Source organism: Atractosteus spatula, chromosome 23, assembly GCF_055471065.1.
Source record: "Atractosteus spatula isolate fAtrSpa1 chromosome 23, fAtrSpa1.hap1, whole genome shotgun sequence".
NCBI classification, from domain to species: Eukaryota; Metazoa; Chordata; class Actinopteri; order Semionotiformes; family Lepisosteidae; genus Atractosteus; species Atractosteus spatula.
The window spans coordinates 16,515,891-16,536,166 of record NC_142728.1 but is presented as its reverse complement, the minus strand read 5'-3'; the positions used below and the strand labels follow the sequence as shown (position 1 = coordinate 16,536,166).

The window sequence follows — 20,276 nt, the reverse complement described above, 5'->3', positions numbered from 1 at the left end:
GAAAAGTCCCATGAATTTGGGAGCAGGATGTCCTCATCGAATCACATACAGTTTGGGAGTGAACTTCACATGTTCCTTTTTCCAAATTTTTGAGAATGATTTCCCGTGGCACCTGAGCGTCAACCCTCCTGTCCCTGCGGAGGAGTAGGAATGCATCACTCGATCTTCCCTGCCACATCAAGAATCGCTGATCAAAAAGACACAGAGATTACAAGGACTCGTAGCAGAGAAACATGCAAATGTGCTTCTTTAACTGTCATCCTCAAGGAGGGGGAGGGTAGTTTCTCCAGTTACAATATACTGACAGCATTGAATGATGAATATTGGTTTTTTTTTCCTCTTTGTCTTTGGGGAATGTTTGAAAACGTACTCTGAACAAATTGTTCTAAACTGGGTTATATTTAAAGAGAGCTCAAATGTTTTTATGAGCTATGAAGAAGCAGGACTGAAGTCTACAGATATGGTTGATGTAGAAGAGATGGTGTATGATGGCCACCTGTCACTCAGCAAGTGTTGCGCGTGAAACCTGCCAGGTGTGTAGCTGATCTGTTGTAATGCTCGACCATGAGCAGTTTGAAAGCTCACCGTACAGTGGTAGGAATATCACTGGGAGTTGGGCAGCCCTGTTAGATCACACAGGAGCTCCGCTGGACGAGACTGCAACAGCATCTTCCCCAGCATCACACCGGTCACGGTGGGATCAAACTGGCCTCGCTGTTTCTGCTCGGGCAGCCTGCACCTGGAGAAGCCAGTGGCCCATCCTGATTGGTGCAGGAGCCTCTCTGCCCAATGCAAGCCGCGTTCTCGCCAGCACGACACTGTGGACAGGAATGCATTGGAAGAAGTTCCTGTTCTGGACAGGAGCGGGTTTCTTAACAAGAACGGGACCCTGCGCAGGCCCGAGTGCTGCAGGTGAACTGGAGGGGCTGTGGATCCTGCTCCTGAAAGACATTCAACGGTCTTGAGCCGTGCACCGGACTGCAGCCGGAGCTGGGGTGTCCCTGCCTGGGCCCTCCTCCGCGACCCGACCTACATTTCGGGAGACTCTGCCGAGCTTCCCCATGGGAGCCGTATCAGTCATCATCACGTCGTTAATCAGCGTGCGTTGGGGGTCTGCAGTTTCTCAGCTGCTGGCGGAAAGGGGGCAGCTTTTCTTCCCTCCAGAACACCAGAAAACTGAATGGCCCTTTTTTAAAAATGGAAAATGACACATGTCCCAGAGCTTTTGACTCAGCACACAAACAACAGCCTCCTCTCCCCCGCCCGACCCCCCACTCTTTTATTTTGTAAGAGACTGTGCTGTTGCTCGAGCAAACTGAAAGGACCCCTTTGTCAAACCCAGATATGAGTCAAGCAGGCGAGAGGCAGCCTCTCGGAGCGCCAACAGATTCCACACAGCCTCGTCCTTCCCGTTCATTTATTATTATTATTATTATTAAATACGCTTTATAAATAGAACACAGTCAAACAAGGGAGCAAAAAATACAGTCGGTGGTCATCTTCAGATGTTGCATGACATGTTTTCTGGATTCGTCTTAAAAACTGCAGCACTTTCACTCGGCCAATGTAAAAAAGAAAAATCATTTTCCCCTTACAGGTTTTATTCTACACACAATTACATGGCATTAAATATAGAAATCATTTCATCACCCTGCATACTTTTTTTTGTAAAAATATTAAAATCTTCGAGCATTTTATTATTGATTATTAAAATGATACATGGGAAAATAAACATGCATTCAGTAACATTCAGCTCGCACGGGTGCATACCGCTTGTAAAAGAGTCCAACTGATAGAGGGCCGCAGTGCTGCAGATATAATGATGATAATGAAGTAGGCGATGTGTTGGTTTAGTCAGAGGACAGTGTTTAAACAAAGTCGTACTTATAAGCATAACACCATGCAGCTGAAGGTATTTTTTAATACTGAGCCAGAAAATGGAACATTTTTTGGATACCACACCTAAAAGGAATTATTAGTTCTACGTCAGAAAGCGAGTCTCTTGTTTTGACAGTGTAGCAGTGCCTTGCACCCAGAGAAATGTTGACACAGTGCTTGACCTCTTACCATAGTCTTAAGATTGCTCTCCCAGTGTTGGGTCTCAACTTGCAGTTAGATTATCGTCGCAGGCTGGCCTTGAGACCTCACTCCGAGGACGGGAAGTTTCACACACTTCACAAAAACGTCCTGAGCGTTTTCAAGTGATGTACAGGTCTGTTCTACAGCGTGCTGAGTAAAGGCTTGGCTTATCTGTCACACCAGCTCCATTTCGCTACAGCAAGTATTCCAAACAGCGCTCTAGTCCGATTTCCACTTGCACCGCTCAACAACAAGCAGACTGAAATATTGCGGCAAACAAAAAAAAGACAAATCAGGAACAAGTGCAGTGATCAACTCTAAACGTGCGGCACAAGAATTATACTTGGCTTGACAACGGTTCCCTTCTCTCCACACCTGGGAGACGACCTTTAGGAGCCTGCTTCGTTTCATTTTGGATACCTGGCTGTCAGGGGGGTGGTAACTAAGGCTCCAAAGACGACAGAAAGTGCCTCAATGTGAAGATGAATGCAAACTCATCTGTAACTGTAGAAAACGCAGAGACGAAGGTCATTGTGGGCTGCTCAAACGGGCTTGGGCACGTTTCTACAGTTCGTTGATTTACCCAGGGGATGATGGCTACTGAGAAGGAACCCAGCAGGAATAATTTGGCTTCTATTTATCCATCATCGGTCTCCTGGGCTGGTCAGGGCTGCAGCAGGCTTGCACCTCACCCTGGAAGAACAGGGGAGAGACTGACTGCCAATGAGCGCCCTGCCCTGGACAGGGACCCGTCCATCCTGGGGCCAAGGAGACAGGGACAATTTAGAACATCACACCAGCTCGTGTGTAAGTGTAAGTGTAAGAGCTCAGGTCTCGGGAAAAGGGGGCTGAATCTTTCCAGCTCATTCTGAGCTCCGGAAGGCGAGGACAAACTCATCCACACCTCCCTGGGATCGATTAAGAACTTTTGCCTCTAAAACCATAGCTGGATAAATTATTCACAAACAGTTAGTTTATCGCTTAATTATTAACGTGTTGTATTTTCCAGAAATTAAGACCAAAGGAAGGCAGCATTTGCCTTGCACGTTACCTGCACTGCACACACACACACACAGCTGTAAATGATGGCAGCAAGATTCCATCTTAGGGAAAAATAAAGGATACCACAGAGACAGCAGCTACACAAGAACATGGGCACGGTTAAGTCTTTTGTCTATGAATTATAACAAGGTGTAACTGGAGCACAAAGTTCCCAAAATCTGAAATACAAAAATGAGCTGCCAAGTATAAATTTAGCAGCTCTCACATTTGTCCTACAGTAGCTAAGCACAAGCACTGTTGTACATCTGCAAATGGCCGGTCTTCATCTAATGCTGTTTCCTACACTGTGCAGTATCAACACATTCAAACCTTGCTTTTTTAAATTCCATTTCATCGAAGTGGGTTCTACACAAAATTGAGTTAACAATCAATTATCCATCTGGTGATGACACAGGAAAGGCAGGACAAGAATGTTAGTATCCATCATGATATACCTTGCCTAACATTCATGCATCTGTTTTTCCCCAAACTCATCACATCCCAGTATGACTGAAAAAGATCACTCTGTTCTTCCCTGGCACAGCAGATCAGCTCTGGAGCATCGCCAGAGTGTCATGAAGCCCTTCAATTATATTTAGCAAGTTCTCAGAACATTTGGTTGGCTAATCCTGAATGCCTTCATTTTGCAATCCCTCTAATCACTCTCCCGGATCTAAAATCCCCAAGCTGATCGCTTGGACTGGATATCGTTAAAATGTCTTTTTTTTTCCCCCGGCTCCTGGAGGAGAACCGCTTGATCGTTCGGCTTGGTCTTCCTAATGAGCAAGCAGAACATTAAAAATTAAAATGATAAATAAGATACGCAAATATGAGATATGCTCTCGTCATAGTAATTCTGCATTTCTAAAGCACTTTATATAGCAGAAGGGACCCCTCTCCCCCACCACTGACATCCAGCTCCCTTCTGAGTGACACACAGCAGACTGGATTAAGTCTGGATTAAGGAGGAACCAGGAAACCAGTGTGTCACTATATATTATTACTTATAATGCATTTCACATAGAAATAGACATCCTCATCCTATTGGAATTCACAGTAAGGCTTCCTACAGGAACTGCTGGAGATGTGAAAGGCAGTAAACTGGTCTATTTCTAGAAGAACCTACAACGATACGTTGAAATCTTACTCCAGAGGCAGGATGCTTCAGCCTGAGGCACCCTGTCCCTTCAGCACCCCTGGCTGGCAAACAGTCGCTGCGGATGCCACAACCCTGCTGGCCTTGGTAATACACAACACTTGAACCTACAAGCCACTGTAGCAGAGACGTGGCTGATGCAGGGGAGACTGATTTGCTTCAGGAGGGGAAAAAACAAGTGCCAGGCTGGCTAAAAATCCTCCTTTCTTTGTTTTCTGCGTCTGACAGGCCATTACATCCTATTATAAATAATACCGACGAGGCAAACATGAATATAACTCTTCTCCATAGTAAAATACGTATCTACAAACATCTATAATAAATAGGCTTCATGTTAAGATATGTATAACAATATATTTTATATACAGAACATCAAAGGTGCACTTGGCTATATAATGTCGTCCAGGAGGTGGGGGGTGCCCACCCAGTCCAGGGTTCTGGGCTCGGAGGCAGCCATGATCATACACATGAACTGCTTCCCAGTCCGCTTGTCGATGGGGTAAATGGTGGTGGGAGTGAACCTCTTGTTACTTTCCACAAACTCACAGAGCTGCTGGTAGATCTTGGGGTACTCGTGGCGCAGGAAGACCCCCCGGGTCCTCAGCTCGCGCTGAATGTTGATGAAGCAGATCTCCCTGGCCTTCCTGCCCTCTTCCCCTTCTTTGTCGATGTCCGCCGTGCCCGGGGGAGGGGTGAGGATCAGCGTCTCCATGTCGCTCTCCTTCCTCAGGATCTTCTTCTCGGGGCTGGAGGAGGCCAGGGCCACCTTGGCGTACTTCCTGACCGTGGGGGCCTGGACTCTTGGGGAGGGCCTGTTTGGCACGTGTTCGCCGACGGCTATGGATACATTCAGCAGGAAACATTCGTTGGGGTCGTACTCGTGGCCGGCCTCCTGCAGCTCCTTGCCGTACTCCCCCAGGTTGTCCCTGAAGCCCTCCAGCTCCCTGAGGGACAGGTAGGTGGGCGACATGAGGAGGCTCTCCAGGCCGTACTGCAGGAAGTTATCGGCGGACCCCGGGTTGGGGAACCCCAGGAAGAGGACGCCCCTCCCGCGGGACAGGAAGCCCACTTTGGCGATGCGGGAGAAGGCCAGGTGGACGTCGCCGCTCTCGCGGCAGTACCTGAGGATGTGCCGGCAGACGCTGCCGACGCGCCCGTACAGGCAGTTCTCCTTGTGCACGTCCCAGTCCTCGCGCCGGCAGTTGCGGGAGCAGTAGTAGGTGTAGCAGCTGTGGCAGGACTTGAAGTAGAGGCAGGCGTTGAACAGGGTCTCCGTCCGCCTGCACTTGCTGTTGGAGCACATCATGGTGTCGTCCTCGTCCGTGCTCTGATCCGGCGAGCACTCCTCGGCACTCCGGGGGAGGCCGTCGAAGCCGCCTCCGCCCTCCTCCTTGTGGGCGCCGGGGCTCACTTTCAGAGACGTGGGCTGCTTCTTCAGCGGGGCCGGGTCATCCGACTCCAGGGGCTCTCTCCTGGCCGACGGGCCCGACTCGTCCTCGTTGATCAGCTTCTTGAGCTGGTCCAGCAGGTCCTCGCTGGGCCTGCGGCTGGCGGGGGGCTTGTAGTCGATCACAAGGTCGGCCAAAAGCTCGTCCAGCTGCTCCAGGCTCTGCTGGAGGGAGGAGCTGTTGTGGGTCTTTTCTTTGGTTCCATCCTCGTTGTGCGAACGCGGGTCCTGGTAAGGTACACTTGGGGCCGGAGCGTTGCCGGAGTCCAGCACATCCCAGCTGGCCGAGCGCGCCTCCTTCTTACTGAAGCCGGCGGGGCGGATGTCGTTGTCGGTGATGGTGATCTCGGGCGTCACGAACCACAGCCGCCCCAGGGCGTTCCTCCCGCCGTCCGAACGCACCTTCTCCATCAGCGAGTTCTCGGACAGGGACAGGGCCGCGTAGCGCCGCGGCGAGCTGGACAGGTTGACGATCACCGGCTGCCTCCTCTCGTCCGGGGATGACGCCCGCTTCCCCCGGCAGAGCAGGTTCTCGTAGCTCCTCCCGCGCTGCACCGGGGGCTCCCTCTCCACGGCCGGGTTGAGGATGTTGTCCCAAGATTTGGAGTAGGGCCTGGAGTCCGTCCCGAGCCTGCTCTGCTCCAAGCCGTGGGAGCCGTACCACGGCGAGAGCACGGGTTCGACCCTGGTCCTCTGCGGGGGATACTGAGCAGCGTGAGAGGAAGGATGGTGAGTGGCATAGCCAAGCCCATCGGAGCCGTACCACTCGCCGACCTGAGGCTGAGACACTCTTGGGCGACGGCGGCCCTCCGTGTGATAGGCCCGTGAAGGAATATGGTGCTCTGCGGGGGCAGCGTAGTGCTCATTGGTGTAGAACACCTTGGATGGGACCGTCTGGAACTGGTAGGTTCTAGGATCCTCCCCATAGTACGTCCTAGAAGGGGGAGTCTGGACAATGTAGGGCTGGGGTTCATTGGTAGAGTAAGGTTTGGGATACACTGGGTACTGGCGAGGCTCTTCGGTGTAATATGGCCGGGCTGGGAAAGTGTGAACCAGGCGAGTCCTGGGATCTGGCGCGTACTGTACTTTGGGAGCAAGGTTTTGGCTGGGATAGCTGTAGTGTTCCTCCTGGTAGAAAGTCCTGGCAGGGGGAGCCGGAGCCGGAGCCGGAGCCGGAGCCGGAGCCGGAGCAGCGTACCCGCCAAGGTCCTCGGTGTAGAAGTATTTGGTTGGCACATTGGGGATGGAAAAAGCCCTCCGTTCTCTGCCAAGGTACTCCCTGTGCTCCCTGGGTGACGGCACGCTCTGCACAGGCAGGTCCGCCGGGATGTAGTCATTTGGTATGCAGCTGTGATACGGGTACGCCTGCCTGTATTCCCCACTGTAGGAGTCACTGGGGGTCGGCGTCCTGGAGGAGGAGGCCTGGCGTGGCACAATCAGGCCCCTGCTCCCCCCGCTCGGGTATCTCTGCCAGGCCACCTCGGCCCTGGGCACCGGCGGCTTCCCCCCCTTCACTGCGTGCTGCAGCACGGCCTCATCCGGCTTGATATCCACACGGCACTTGACATGAGGGCTGGCGGCCTGCTTGTCCGATCTGTTCTCCTCCAGGCAGTCGGAGACGAACAGAGGGGAGTAGCGGTTGTCTCCCCTCTGCGGCTGCAGTTTTATGGGGTGGACCTCGTTCATCAAGGCCCTGTTCGAGGGATGGTAAGGACCGTAGGAAGCCTCCCGTCGCGGGGAGCCCTCCGGCCTCCTCTGGGGCTCCCGCGGGGCCCTCTGCACCTCCCTGCCCCTCCGCACGGGCGGAGGAGACACCTCGATGGGCACCGGCGTGAAAGTGGTCTTCGCCCTGGGGGCGCTCTTCGACCGGGCCCTCCTCTTCATGTCCGCCCTGGCCGCCTCGCTCGTGGCCTCACACGCATGGTGCTGCTGCACAGGAGGGTGAGGATGCGGAGGAGGAGGCAGCCTGGAGTTGAACAGGTCCGGCGAGGAGAACCGGAGGTGACCCTGCTGAGCCAGAGCGCTCCAAGCCGCATCGGGATTGGGGACCGCCCTGTCGGCCCTCCGGTACGGCTGCTCCATCGAGGGCGCGCAAGCCTTCGGCTCGTCCAGGGACTCGAGGAAGTCGAAGCTGCGGCAGTGCCTCTTGTTGAACTTGTCCTGATCGAGCTCCAGCGTGCCGAGGATCTGGGAATCACATGGTGCGGATGAATGGAGAGACCTGGAGTACGTTGAGCTGGGGTTCACTTTAATGTCTCGATACACAGTCGATACCAGTATGTCAGGCGGGTCTGTTCGTGTCATCTTAAAAAGGGACTCTACAAGTTCCTCCCTTCACACTGCTTCAAGGTAGATATTTCCTGCAACACAAAGCCAACAAAAATCATGTTTTTTCACCTCCAGGAAATTCCTGTGCAATAATTCTGATGCTCGCAAATGATCGTGGCACCCGGTTCCTCTCAAAACACCTCTGGCGTTTGCCACTTGAAAGAGTCAGACCCCACCACCGATACATCCAGGACCCAGAATACTATGCTCAGGCACCTGCACAGGTCTGCACATCTTTAAGGCTAAAAATGAAATTAAATTTAAATATCGAATCAAAAGAAAAAAGGAGAGATTCATATCGCATAGCATAGCTGTTTTCTACCCTTCTGTCACTCAAGTCCACATTAAAGCCCCACATTTCTTCATTGGCCTCCGCACAGAACTGAGTTTTAATGCTCAGGGCGGGTGAAGGGCTCTGGACTGGGCCCCCCCGAATGGGAATCTGCACAAACTGGAGGCGAGTCGCAGCCGATCCGTTTTACAGCCATTTGTGGAGTTTTAAACAAAAGCTCGGGAGGAGGTCAGACCCTGGTCTCGCCCACTTCCATCCACACATGGTGCCTCCTGCTGACTCGCTGGCGCATTTCACTTTCACGTCCCTCCCCCGCCCACCTCCTCCCTCACAGCGGCGCCCTGACTCATCCTCCATTAAACAGGGGGGCGGGGGGCTCTCAACCAGGTGAGTCACCCCGATTCTGCCAGCTGTTCGTAGCACCCCTCTTGTCCACCTTCATTAGGGTTTGGCCGAGCTACTGAAATGTGCTGTTATCGTGTATTTACTGGAGCTGTTGTCATCATTTTATGGGCTTTTTTTAAAGATTTTAACTTGAATGGTTTTTAAAATGTGGGGCTTTGTGAAAGACGTTTTCCTTAAAGCGTACAAGATATATAAATCCAACTGGATTCTCTCTCAGGTGCTAACGTTCAGGGCTCCACAGGTCTGAACCCTGGATTATTAAATTCTTCTGTCACTTTTACATTGCACACACACACGATAAGTTATGGGTTTGTGTCACTATAGATAAATGTAGCAGTATTTAACCTTTCCAATCTTTACAAGCTCAATTGGATGGATTTATTGATGATATGAAATGCCAAATGGGGAAAAACTGAAAATACTGAAACAGTAAACAGTAAAATTGAACTAAATAAGTTCAATTCAATTTTAGGATAAATTTCCCAAAACAGGGTAAGCACAATCACAACTTTTAACACTAAAGAGTAAGAGTATAAAATGTCCTATTTTTAACGCTTTTGAGTTAAGCCCGCATCAGAGATCAGCCTTATGAATTGAACCTTATCGACAAACTCATCACACTTTTCAGTCTGAAAAAATTCAGACTTGAAGCTGGACTAGTGTGTGCTGGGTAATTTAAGGCTCACTTTCACCTTGACTGTCGGTTTGACTCGGTTTTACCTGCAAAAACAAAAACAATTTAGTGTCTTTGAAGCCTAAGCCATCTGCCCCTGTGTTTGAAGAGAAGATCTGGAAACAAGTGTTATTCCAGGGGTTCGGCCATTAAAATGTATTTTTCACAAAGTCATGGCTGGGTTTTTGCTCGGACCTGTGTGTGACAGTGTAGCTCTCAGGGATGGGTCTTCTCCTGAGCATCGCGTCTGCTGTCGTGTTTCAGTGTTCCTCTCGGCTCTCACTGCAGTTCACATCTCTTGCTCTGAATATGTATTCAACTGAAACTCAGCCCATCGTGGGTGAAATTCAGAGAGCATGTCTAACATGAGAGCTGATGAAATGTTGTAGTTTTTCTTGAAATGTGGGACACAGTACCTACATGAGCCCAGTATTCAGGCAAGAAAAATGCCACACTGGGGGAATCTACTGCCACTTTCTCGAAGTGCAAGTTGTCAGTGAACCTTGTTTTCTTTTTTGCTTTTTATGCTTCTTCCCCAGTTGCTGACAGAAGCTGGGGGGGGGGGGTAACACTCAGATTTTGATTAGTCACTGCAAAGGCACATGGGGAGAATGAGGAGATTGTCATTGCAAACTGCTGCTGGGATATGTTTAGGCTGGATTGTGTCCTTGTTGAAACTTTGCGAATAAAAAGAAAGACCAGGGACAGTACAGGGCTCGTGGCTATTAGCCACACTGCCATACAATTATTTGGTCTGAGGTTTAATTCCCAGTGACATGGGATCCTTCTGTGTGGAGCATGCATGCTCTTCCTGTGTCTTCATGCATTTTCTCCGGGAGCTCCGGCTTCCTACAACCTTCCAGAGACAGGCTGGTTAGGAGAAGTCAAGACTCTAAGTGGTGGGAGTGGTTTCACAGGTCTGGTAGTCCTGTCCAGGGTGTGGGTCCCTCCTGGTACCCCAAGGCTGGAGTACAGGCTGTGGGTTTGTCAGCAGGAATAGAGCACAAGAACAGTAAATGAGAGCATCATTCGTACCCATTCACCCGACCGGCCCATCTGCTAATTAACAGTTAATTAATGCCAGGATCTCATCCAGCCTTGTTCCATACTCCCACACTGCTTTGGGTACAGACGTGCCTCCTGTTTTTGGATTTCACACAGTGTCCATTCGTGTCCTCGGGTTCATGTGTCACTGCTGCTCAGAAGCAGTTTTTGATAAAGGACGGAGGTAAAATGCAGAATATTGCAATTGTTTGATCACGAGAAGCAGAGATCAATAAAGGCAAACAGTTCAAGGTATCCGTCACACCCTGGTTAACCGCAGTGTCTGGGCAACGCAGATGGCAGAGATACATAACTGGTTTTCTTTCTGAACACCCTGCAGCGGCCGCGTTTATCTGTCGCTCCCTCCCAGCAGCCTCTCACTGCTACGCCCACACACTGTCTCACACAAGATCACAAGTAACTACGGAGGAAGAGCACCAAATTACAGAGCTCCTGCAACATTCTGTCAAGTCCAAGAAACAGTCTGGAAGCCGGATTTCAAGAGAACCGAGGGCAAACTTCCTGAGAAGAATGCTAATAGGATGTAGAGAACTGGTCCTAATCAGGGTTGACTATTTTTACAAGCAGAATTAAAGGACTGCATTTACTGATATAGTTCAATTAAAATTGCAAATCTCTCGCCATGAAGAAGCCTCCATTCTAAAAGACCATTAGAAGATCTTTAACTCGGAGAACTGCAGCTGTGAGCTGCCTATGATTTATATTCACTATTTTTCAACAGGGCCTCTGTTTTTTTAATTCTCTTTATCTTTCCTTTTATATGACTGACATACGGTCACAAACAACAGGAGGACATTCCGCCCACTGTGCAAGTTTGGTTGGCAGCGAACTGATCCAACAATCTCATTCAGGTTTTTCTTAAAGGTGTCTGGGCTGTTGGCTTCAACAACACGCCCAGCCAGCTTGTTCCAGACCCCCACAACCCTTAGTGCATAGACATGCCCCCCCCTGCGCTTTTAGCCCTTGGCACATTTTGTGAAATTTTTAGTTGTTTCAGGTGTTCTTGTTTTGCGTCTGAGCGTAAAAGTAATCAGAGACTCAGCTTCTTCTGTTTCCATAAAATTGATTAATGTAGTAGAAGCAATGTCAGGTGTGCACACAGGAGTAATACAATTCAATGCAGAAGGGTTTCAGTTCTGCAAGAATAAACTGATCGCTTCTGGGCTATACGTAAAACTGAATGAACAGGACAGCATGGGCATTATCAGAAATCTGAATTTAATCCAAAATTCACTGAAGGTGCACTGCCCTAACGGCCAGACCATTGCAAAAAAAAAGTCAAATATTTGAACAGCTCCAGGGTAAAGTAAGACCTCAGTCACACCCACAAGCCGTGTGTGTTTACCAGCGTGAAGAGAGCTGTGAATGAGAAGCAGCAGCCCGTGTCGTGCCAGGTGGCCTGACGAGCAGCAGGCCAGAGCCGCAGGCCGGCAGGCCAGCAGGGAGGAGATCTGGGACGGACGAAGGAAATGCTAGCAGGCAGGGCTAGTGGCCGCTGAGGGACCCCTGCTGCCCAGTCCAGCGGTCAACCTGCGTCCAGACTGAAGCACGCAGTGCGGGCCAGAGCCCAGCTCTCTGACCAGCCCTGCTCAGCCTCAGTGCCTGGCTGGGATACTCACTCGAGACATCTGCAGTTCCCAACAGTTACCTGCGCGAGGAGCCTCATCAGCTGTTTCTTGAAAGAACCGCCCGGCTTCCGCAGCAGGGCTGGGACCTGCCGCAACAGCTTGTTCCCCACTCCCACCACCCTTCGTGGAAAGAAGCGCCGCCTCTTCTCATTTTGAAGTCATAACCAGAATGCAGGTGAATTTGAAACAAGTCAGGGCAGAGGTAAACGTAAACAATCACGCAGAGAAAGAAAAATCTCAAAATGACTCAGTAAGCATACTGTATGTACCCCCTTTCTCTTTTCCATGGCTGTGAGGAGCCCTGAAGAAAGCCGTTGAAAACACACGCCGCTGACAGGCTGGCTCCCCGTTCCTGTGTGCAGGACTGGGCTCAAACAGGAGCAGGGCTGGACGTGAGAATGACAAAACACTCCTCGCCCGGTGCTCGGTCTAGCATCTCAAAATCAAGCCTCTCCAGCTGGGCGCTAATGAGAAAACAGACTCCTGAGGCTCACAGGTCACCTGCGCAAACATTCCTCATTCTTCTCCTGCGGACTCCCACCCTTTACTGCTTCAAGGGTAGAATATTTCATGTTTTACTACAGATTTTCCTAGCACATTCCTGTCTTTCCTTGTTTTAGAAATTGTAACAGTGTTGGAACAGAGGTCTAGGAAGTCTGGCCCAGACATTTGCTACGCGTCTCGACTGGACCTGAATCTTTCAGCGGTTTCTAAGGTGACCCCTGCCATCCTGGAGGCTGGTCCACGACGTCACAGAGCTGAGATCACCAAACTACCGTCTCCACCAGAACCTCAGCGGCCCCGTTTCTCCCGAGAAGCAGGACACATCTTCTGGGAAGCAGACAAAAAAACGCTGGCAGTAAAACAGAGCGACTGAAAAAAGACGCTGTGAAAAGTTCACCTCCGTTCATGTTTGATGACCAACAGGTGCTTCAAAAAAACACTCAGTTTCACGCCACCAGTTTTTGCAAAAGTCGCTTTCAGATCCAGCTTTCGTGCTGCAGTTTGTGCCAAAGAACATGAAAGAAAGATTCACAGAAGAAAAGGCTCTGTCTAACTCTTCAACACGTGTGTGTTGCACGAATAATAAGGGTCCTTCACTGCCTCAATGAGACTGTTCTATAGAGCACTGGAGCAAAGCAGGAACCGAAATTGAAAAACAGAGAGAAAAATGTCGATTCCTCATGAGCAGTTTAGGTGCACAGTCAGTGTGGTTTGTTGGTTATCTTTTATTTTTTTCTGGAAGAGTTTCAGGGCTGCTTTACCTGTGGTTCAGTTAAAACAGTGCTCTTGTAGCACTTTGCAATTCAGAAATACAGATTATCCTCCACTTTAGTTTTAATTATTGTTTCCTCCTTTGAGGCCGTTTATCGGATATATGCAAAATAGGCTTTGTTAGTGGAGGACTACTTGTTCGTTTTTGTCAGTCTTGCACGTAATGCCTGGCGGGCCAGATTCTGTGACAAAGCGCCCTCTTACTGGACTGACTCTTTTGCCTCACTGCACTCCAGGAACATCTCCTCTGAGAGAACCCTGATTCCCCAAAATTCCCCCCTGGGACACCGGAGATGTCTATAGACATGAGGCCACTCACAGGCGACTGCACCGCCTCACAGCACAGCCGATCAACACATCTGTCTTTGCGCCCCATCTCCCCCAGAGAATGACAGGATGTCAAAAATGAAACAGGATCGCTAAACGAAGGGCATGAGCCTATCGGTGTCCGCCCAGATCGTGTGAGCGAGGAGCACGAGCTGGTGCTCCGGCCACATGGTCCTGCTGCTTCTGCTGAGAGCAGCTGTTAACATCTTGCAGGGGAGGGGCGACACATACAGTAAGCACAGATCGCTCAGACACCCTCAGCTTCTTTCCCATACGAACTCTGAATTCACGCTGAACGATGAACTCCACTGTAGAATTTCTGCTGCTACACGGAAACTTGTTTACATTTGTATGTGACGATGCTTGTCTGTGTTCTGTCCTATTTAAAATTTGTACTGTATATGTTGTATGTAGGTCTCATCTATAGTTGCTGAATTGCAAATCCCCCCAACTATTGTGGTGTGCCAGTAAAGAATAATCTAATCTAATAATAAACTCCAGTCCTTTGCACAGGACCAGACAAAATACACATTTGAATGTATCTAGAAATGCCGGTAGAGCAGGGTGGGACAGTGACCATCGCTGCCTCGCAGCCCTGGTGCCTTGGGCTGTGTGCAGTCTGTATGTCCTCCCTGTGCTCACGTGGGTTTCCTCCGGGTGCTCCAGCTCCCTCCCACAGTCCAAAGACAAGGTAGCTTAAGTGGCTTCTGGGAAAATTGGTCCCGGTGTGTGTGTGTGTGTCTGTGTGTGTGTGTGTCTGTGTGTGCCCTGCGATGGACTGGCGTTCTGCCCTGGGTGTACCCTGCCCTGCGCCCAGTGCTCCCCTGAGATCATGTAATGGATGAAGAGGTTAGAAGATGGATGAGGAAACGGCAGAGCAGACCCGATCTCTGCCATCTGCAGACCCACATCTTCTCCTCTTCCAAGCTGGCATCAGAGCTGAGCCCCGGATTTATCAAATATTACCACGAGACAAGATCAGCAGGGAAAGGGGCAGCAAAGCCTTTAAGAACCTATGATCTTTAGCCCGGCGCTCGGATGATACAAGAGATACAAGCATATGGCATACCAAATCGCATCAGAGTCTGAAACATGACCACGCTGCTGTACCAGCACGGTGCCACTCTGGAAACCAACAAGCTCTGTGCCCAGTGCTGACCAGTCCTCCTGGCGCCGCGCTTGACTGGGAACATCATGGCACGAAACACACGTACTGAACACACGTTGCTTTTCGTAAGTAAGGAGTAAGTCAATAAAGACAGCGCAGATGTCTCTGCCACCTAACTTGATGTCAAGCCTGACGCTTACTGAACACAACCTCAGGAGGCGAGTCCAGGTCAGTTATTTCATCATTTTTATTCTCAGAGGGAAAGGAACTTATTAGGAAGTGCTTCCCAGTCCAAATCCCAGCTCTGCTTCCCAGAGCCATGCTTGGGAACCTCCTTGCAGCCTATCCTTTGGTTAAGATCATACAAACAGCAGTCCAGAGGCAGTTCTGATAGACAGCTACAGCCCTGACAAATGCCTGGAAACCCCAGCACCACATTAAAAACAAAACTTGCAAAGAAACGTCAGGATGCGCATTAAATTCTCCGTTAGCTCCTGCAAATTCTGCCGCCTGGAAGAACCACCACTGAGGTCCAGTTTAAACTGACTCTGGAGCAGCTGGTGCAGTATAACTCCCCCCTCCCCCCCAGCCTCTGCAAGATACTCTGCAAAAATGCTGCTGCTTAATGCATTATCGTTATTATTCTCAAGACAACATGCAGGAATATTGGCACCGTTTGACCTTAAACCAGTCCAACTGTGCGCACAAGGAAATTTAAATCCCTCCATCCCAGCGAGACAATACAAACACGAAGAAGCGCACAGCAGTATTTGCAAGCTGAGCCAATTGCAAACAAAACACAGGCCGTGAAGCAGGGAGCACAGTGACTCCGAATTATTCCCTGATGGTGCAATCACTGTGAACACCACTCCGCTCCCAGCCATAAGCCGGGAGCCTAACTGTGCCCCCGCGACCCACAAAGTTTCGAGAGCAAGAAATCCGGGTGAGTTCTGCAGCCGCCTGGAAGGGTGTTGAACGGGTCACCTGAAGGTCTGCGCCGCTGGTGGCCCAAGAGCAGGGGCCTCAGGTTCAACCAATAATGGCAAAAGACCAGGAGCATCAGGCCAGCGCACCGGGGCCACACCCTTTCCATGCCAAGATCCACTCCCAGAGAGCCGCTCATTCCCAGAGAGTGTGCCAGGAGCGCAGGGCACGCGGATGAGGCTCACGCCGGGCAGGATGCCAGCCCACCTCGGGACTCACAGAGCAGTGCGTCTAGGAACTGGTCACCACAACCAGACACTGTGACAGAATGTCAGTCAGCAAAACTCACAACCTGGGAGGGGTCCCAGGGCTCTGCGACTTCATCGAGAGGAAGCTGAAGGAAATGACAGAGCTTCCAAGCTGCTAAAAACGCGGACGACGTCAAGAAGCTTACCGCTGCCCTATAGCTCTTCTCTGTAAAGCACAGACGACCTCTGTCGCTTCTCTTACACAGCAGAGAGAAGGGCTTCCTGCACACTCAGAGCACCTGCCCACTGCGCCTGTTGTGTCAGCCATTATCTCTCAGTGCTTAAGCTGTACTGCCATTGACACTCTATTGACTATCATATAAATTCCCATTACTGGGATCAATAGCCTGCAGATCTCTGCCTCTTCCCCTGGGGCCTATACATACTGAAATAACTTTCCAAACCAACCTGTTTTTTGGGCTGGGAAATGCGGGGCACAGATTTATAAACTGGAGCACGAGACTGCAGCACATGGTACATGCAGCCTGTATGTGTGCGTGTGCGTGCAACATGTGTTTACAGGTGGCGCTGATGATGCGCAGAAGTGGCCTCCAGCTTGTGATGACAGCTCGTTAGCTGGGATATGAGAGCTCCTGCTTGAGGTCGCCTGTGGTGTCACTGCATCAGGCATGACAGGATATCAGCGCTGCTCATTACAGGACAGCTCTTTAAAGGACACCATAGCCCTGGCAGCTCCACAGCCTGGGACACTGCTTCCAGAGTAAATATAACGGATGGGTAAACAATGCAGAACTGATATTCCAAAGCTGGCTTTTATCGGGGTTATTGCATCAACGTGCAATAAGCCTTTTTAGCGATGACACACTTATCGTGATGAACATCACCTGCTTTTACGAAACCCAGGATGTCTGAGACAGATGTAAATGGCTGGGCGCACCAGTACACCTCTGCGAGACTCCCCAGGGTTGCAGAAGGGGAGGCTTGTGCAAATGAGTTCTCCCACTCCTCGCGCTGTAGGGCCCCGCGCAAAGCGACACCGGGGTGAGGGCTGGCCTCAGGGGAAAGGGAGGACTGGCGCTCCCAGCTGTGAAAATCGCGTTTCTTGCGCTCCTCCGAACCCCCCCCCCCGAGGTGTTTTTTTCTTGACCGATCAACATTCTGTACCGCACAGGCACCGGAAACACTGCGCGCACACTTCACGGGGCCGGTATTGTGTGCGCGGGGACCCACGCGGTCTTCAGTGGACTCCAGGCCGCTCTGCCCAGCCAACTCTGATTCCGAAAAGCGCCTGTGACATAAACACACACACAGAGCCCACATCCCTCGTCTCCTAGAGACCGTACACTAACCGCGCACCTTTGACCCCCTCGGCGAGCGCGCCGTGTGCTGCCGGATCACAGCAGCAGCGGGCGACACTCACGCCTCATCACCCGTGCAAGGCAGCGCGCCTCACACTTAAAGGGCACCCCGTGAACGGTGCCACCACATCACTGGGAAGAGGATCCCCCGTTGATAATGTATGGATTGTCTTTTTTTTTTAGATCACGTGTCAGAAGGCGAAAATACTACAATTACGAGGAGATACTCTGAACGTGTCGCGCGTTTTTCGTCCCTCACCTTCCCCGGGTGCGCCTGTCACAAGCCCCCACGGAGCTCACTCCGCCGTCGGCTCTTCACAAGACACACTGACGCATCCTGGCATGTTAACGGGCTGCAGAAATCAGGCAAGGGTCCCCAGGCATATGAGAAGAAGTAGTTAAATCATCTTACAGCACTGAACTTGGGGGCATAACAAGGCCAGCATAGCACGAAGATGTGGTGCAGACTCCCGCTGTGCACCCAGCTCGACGGGCTGGGATGCTGCGGTCCGCTCTCGCCTCGCCTGACCCACAGCCGCCACCACCACCAGCGGCGGACACCCCCTTCAAAACACGCGCAAAACAATCAATCAGAGCAGCAGCAAAACCCGAGTGGAACGAAAAGGCTGAACACACAGTGCAGCACGGAGTCCCCACCACCGGCGCCCGCCGCGATGCGTTTTGTTTGTATCTTTCATGTCCCCCAAGTTAATGCGCGCTGTGGTCCCCCGTGCGCCGTGACGCGCGGCGCAGCTCTCCAGGCGGGGATGTCTCGCGTGTCCGGCCCCGCAGGCTGCTGTCACATAAAACACGCGCGCTCGGCCCCCCCCCGGCTGGCCGTAACGGCCGTCCTGCAGGACAAGCGACCACCGAGCGCCGCCGTCCTTCATCACGGCTGCTAAAACCCGAGGAGTCGCAACCCGGGGCAGTTTCCACGGACCACGAGCGCCCGTCGTCATAAAACACTGCTAAACACAACATCATGTCGCCACGGGCCAGCAGGGTAACCCGCGGTCACCACGACAGAGAGGGCTTACCGTTGTAGTCCATGCTCCTGCCGCACGGGTCCCCATTTTTCGCTTATTTCAATCGCGGACGCCGAGATGATTACACCCTGCGGCCGTCCGTACGGGCTGTCATGTTCACCACAGGCGGAGCAGCCCAGCCTGCGACTCGGTCCCTCGCGTCGCTGCCAGCGCCGGGCGACCCCTGCGCGTCTGCGTCAAACGCGGGCTTGCCATCCCCGCGGCTCCTCGCACGGGCTTCCCAACGCGACTCCGCTCCGGCGCCTCTGCCAGCGCTGGAGTCGGGGGGTGTGACGAACCGCCTGCGCTGGCGTCTGTGTGTAGCAACCCGATGCTACCAACGCGCGATTCTGCGCTGTCTCTCCTCCGCCGAGCTCGGAGGACTGTACAGGCAGCGCCAGCCGCCCAGCTCCCGGCTCACGCCTGCCCCCAGCGGCCGGCCCGGGCAGCAGGGACCGCTCACGGAGCTCACGGCCCGGGCGGGGAAGGAAGAGAGAAGCTGCTGCTCGTGTGACACGGAGGACAAACTGATGTAGCGGAGAAGTGGCGCTGGGCGGCAGGTTAAACACGACCGACAGGGGTCTGGACTGGCACAGCGGGCGGGGTCACCGCTGCCGGCAACGAATTAACCGCAGGATGCGCGGAGACCCCGGTCCTGTCCGCACTCCAGCAGAGCCTTTTCAGAAGCTGGACCTCGTTTAGCTCCTGTGTGCCCACCGTCCTGCATACTCACCCCTTTACCCCTCTGTCTGTCCCTGGAATTACCCGCAGGGCTCTTCCGCGCCGGAAGCCGTGGTCCCGGGTGCCGGAGCCGCAGACAGAGCTCTCCCTTGTGCGCAGAGCCGATTCCCCGAGTGGATCTGCTCGCTGCCGGCCTGCCCCCTTCCTGCACTCTACAGCCGTCAAAGTATTCCGGTCCCGGGGAGATTGGGCGACGGCCATCCCTGCCATTTCCTTAATTAAGGAATTAATTAGAAAATGAATTACTTTGATGGCCCGTTTTAGACTCTTTGGCTTCCTGCACTATGAAATACCCTCTTCTGCCAGAAAATGAAGACAGCGTTCCTCTTTGCAGGTCGGTCAGCCTCCAGAGGCTCTGACAGCTGTAGAATCCCTCGGCATCCCTTATAGCAGACCTTCAGGACACCTCCAGGGGTGTCCTTGGAGACGTGGGGCCCACCCAGACGACAGCACAAGTTGTGGCTCCTACAGGTGATCTGCCCCCCAGGCCCTGTTATCGCTTCAGAAAATCTGAACTCAGGAGAAGGGTTATCTCCTGAAGAGCTGACTTTTCACAGAAACCTACAGGTTATCTGTCAGTTCTACAGACACCTCTACACTCCCAGATGGGCAGCCAGCTCTGTGAGGCACGAGGAAATGTTCCTGCTGTGTACGATTCCGAGATCCTTCGGTTCACTAGCGCTCTTGCCTTCCAGCTGCTTGTGCTCCACATCTCTGACCTGGCCACCAATGGACCAATGGCTCCTCAGTTATCGATCAGGCTAACCTGATCAATACATTTAACACATCTCTATTCATTAGCTGCCTAAAGCTGCTTAAAGGCCCGGAGGACTATGGCTCTCTAGAGCCAAGGCTGGTGACCCCTGCCTGCATGTGAGATTATGATCCTATTACTTCAGAAAGAATACATAATTATTATTATTGGCTACTTAGCAGACAAGGTGTCTTTGGACTCCTCCTGTTAGGATGGAAGCTTGTTTTCTGTGGATGTATGCTGCCCGTGCAAACTCAAGGAGTTATTGATCTGGAAGTGCCCGGGCAGGCCAGCACAATCTTACAGATGGCAGGCCAGTCGGTGCCAGGGTACCCCACAGACTGGGACAAAGCTGCCAGTCTCCACTTCGCCTTTCCAGGC

The 20,276-nt window shown here is 51.9% G+C and overlaps 1 protein-coding gene across 2 annotated transcripts; it reads right to left on the bottom strand.

Moving 5' to 3' along the window:
* Positions 1-1,402: 1,402 nt before the first annotated feature.
* ajm1 (apical junction component 1 homolog) lies at positions 1,403-19,966 on the bottom strand. Of its 2 annotated transcripts, none has more exons than XM_088940566.1 (2): positions 19,134-19,966; positions 1,403-8,083 (listed from the first exon to the last, which is right to left on the bottom strand). In XM_088940566.1, the coding sequence occupies exon 2, from the start codon at positions 8,025-8,027 to the stop codon at positions 4,665-4,667; it is 3,363 nt and encodes a 1,120-aa protein (XP_088796692.1). In that variant the 5' UTR covers positions 8,028-8,083; positions 19,134-19,966; the 3' UTR covers positions 1,403-4,664. The 2 variants fall into 2 exon arrangements, with proteins under 2 accessions (XP_088796692.1, XP_088796693.1); XM_088940567.1 differs by lacking the exon at positions 19,134-19,966 and adding an exon at positions 18,413-18,428.
* Between the last annotated feature and the right edge of the window lie 310 nt (positions 19,967-20,276).

What these genes read in the sequence shown, in the direction of transcription:
- ajm1 (XM_088940566.1), bottom strand. Translation starts at nt 8,027, where the DNA reads ATGACACGAACAGACCCGCCTGACATACTGGTATCGACTGTGTATCGA.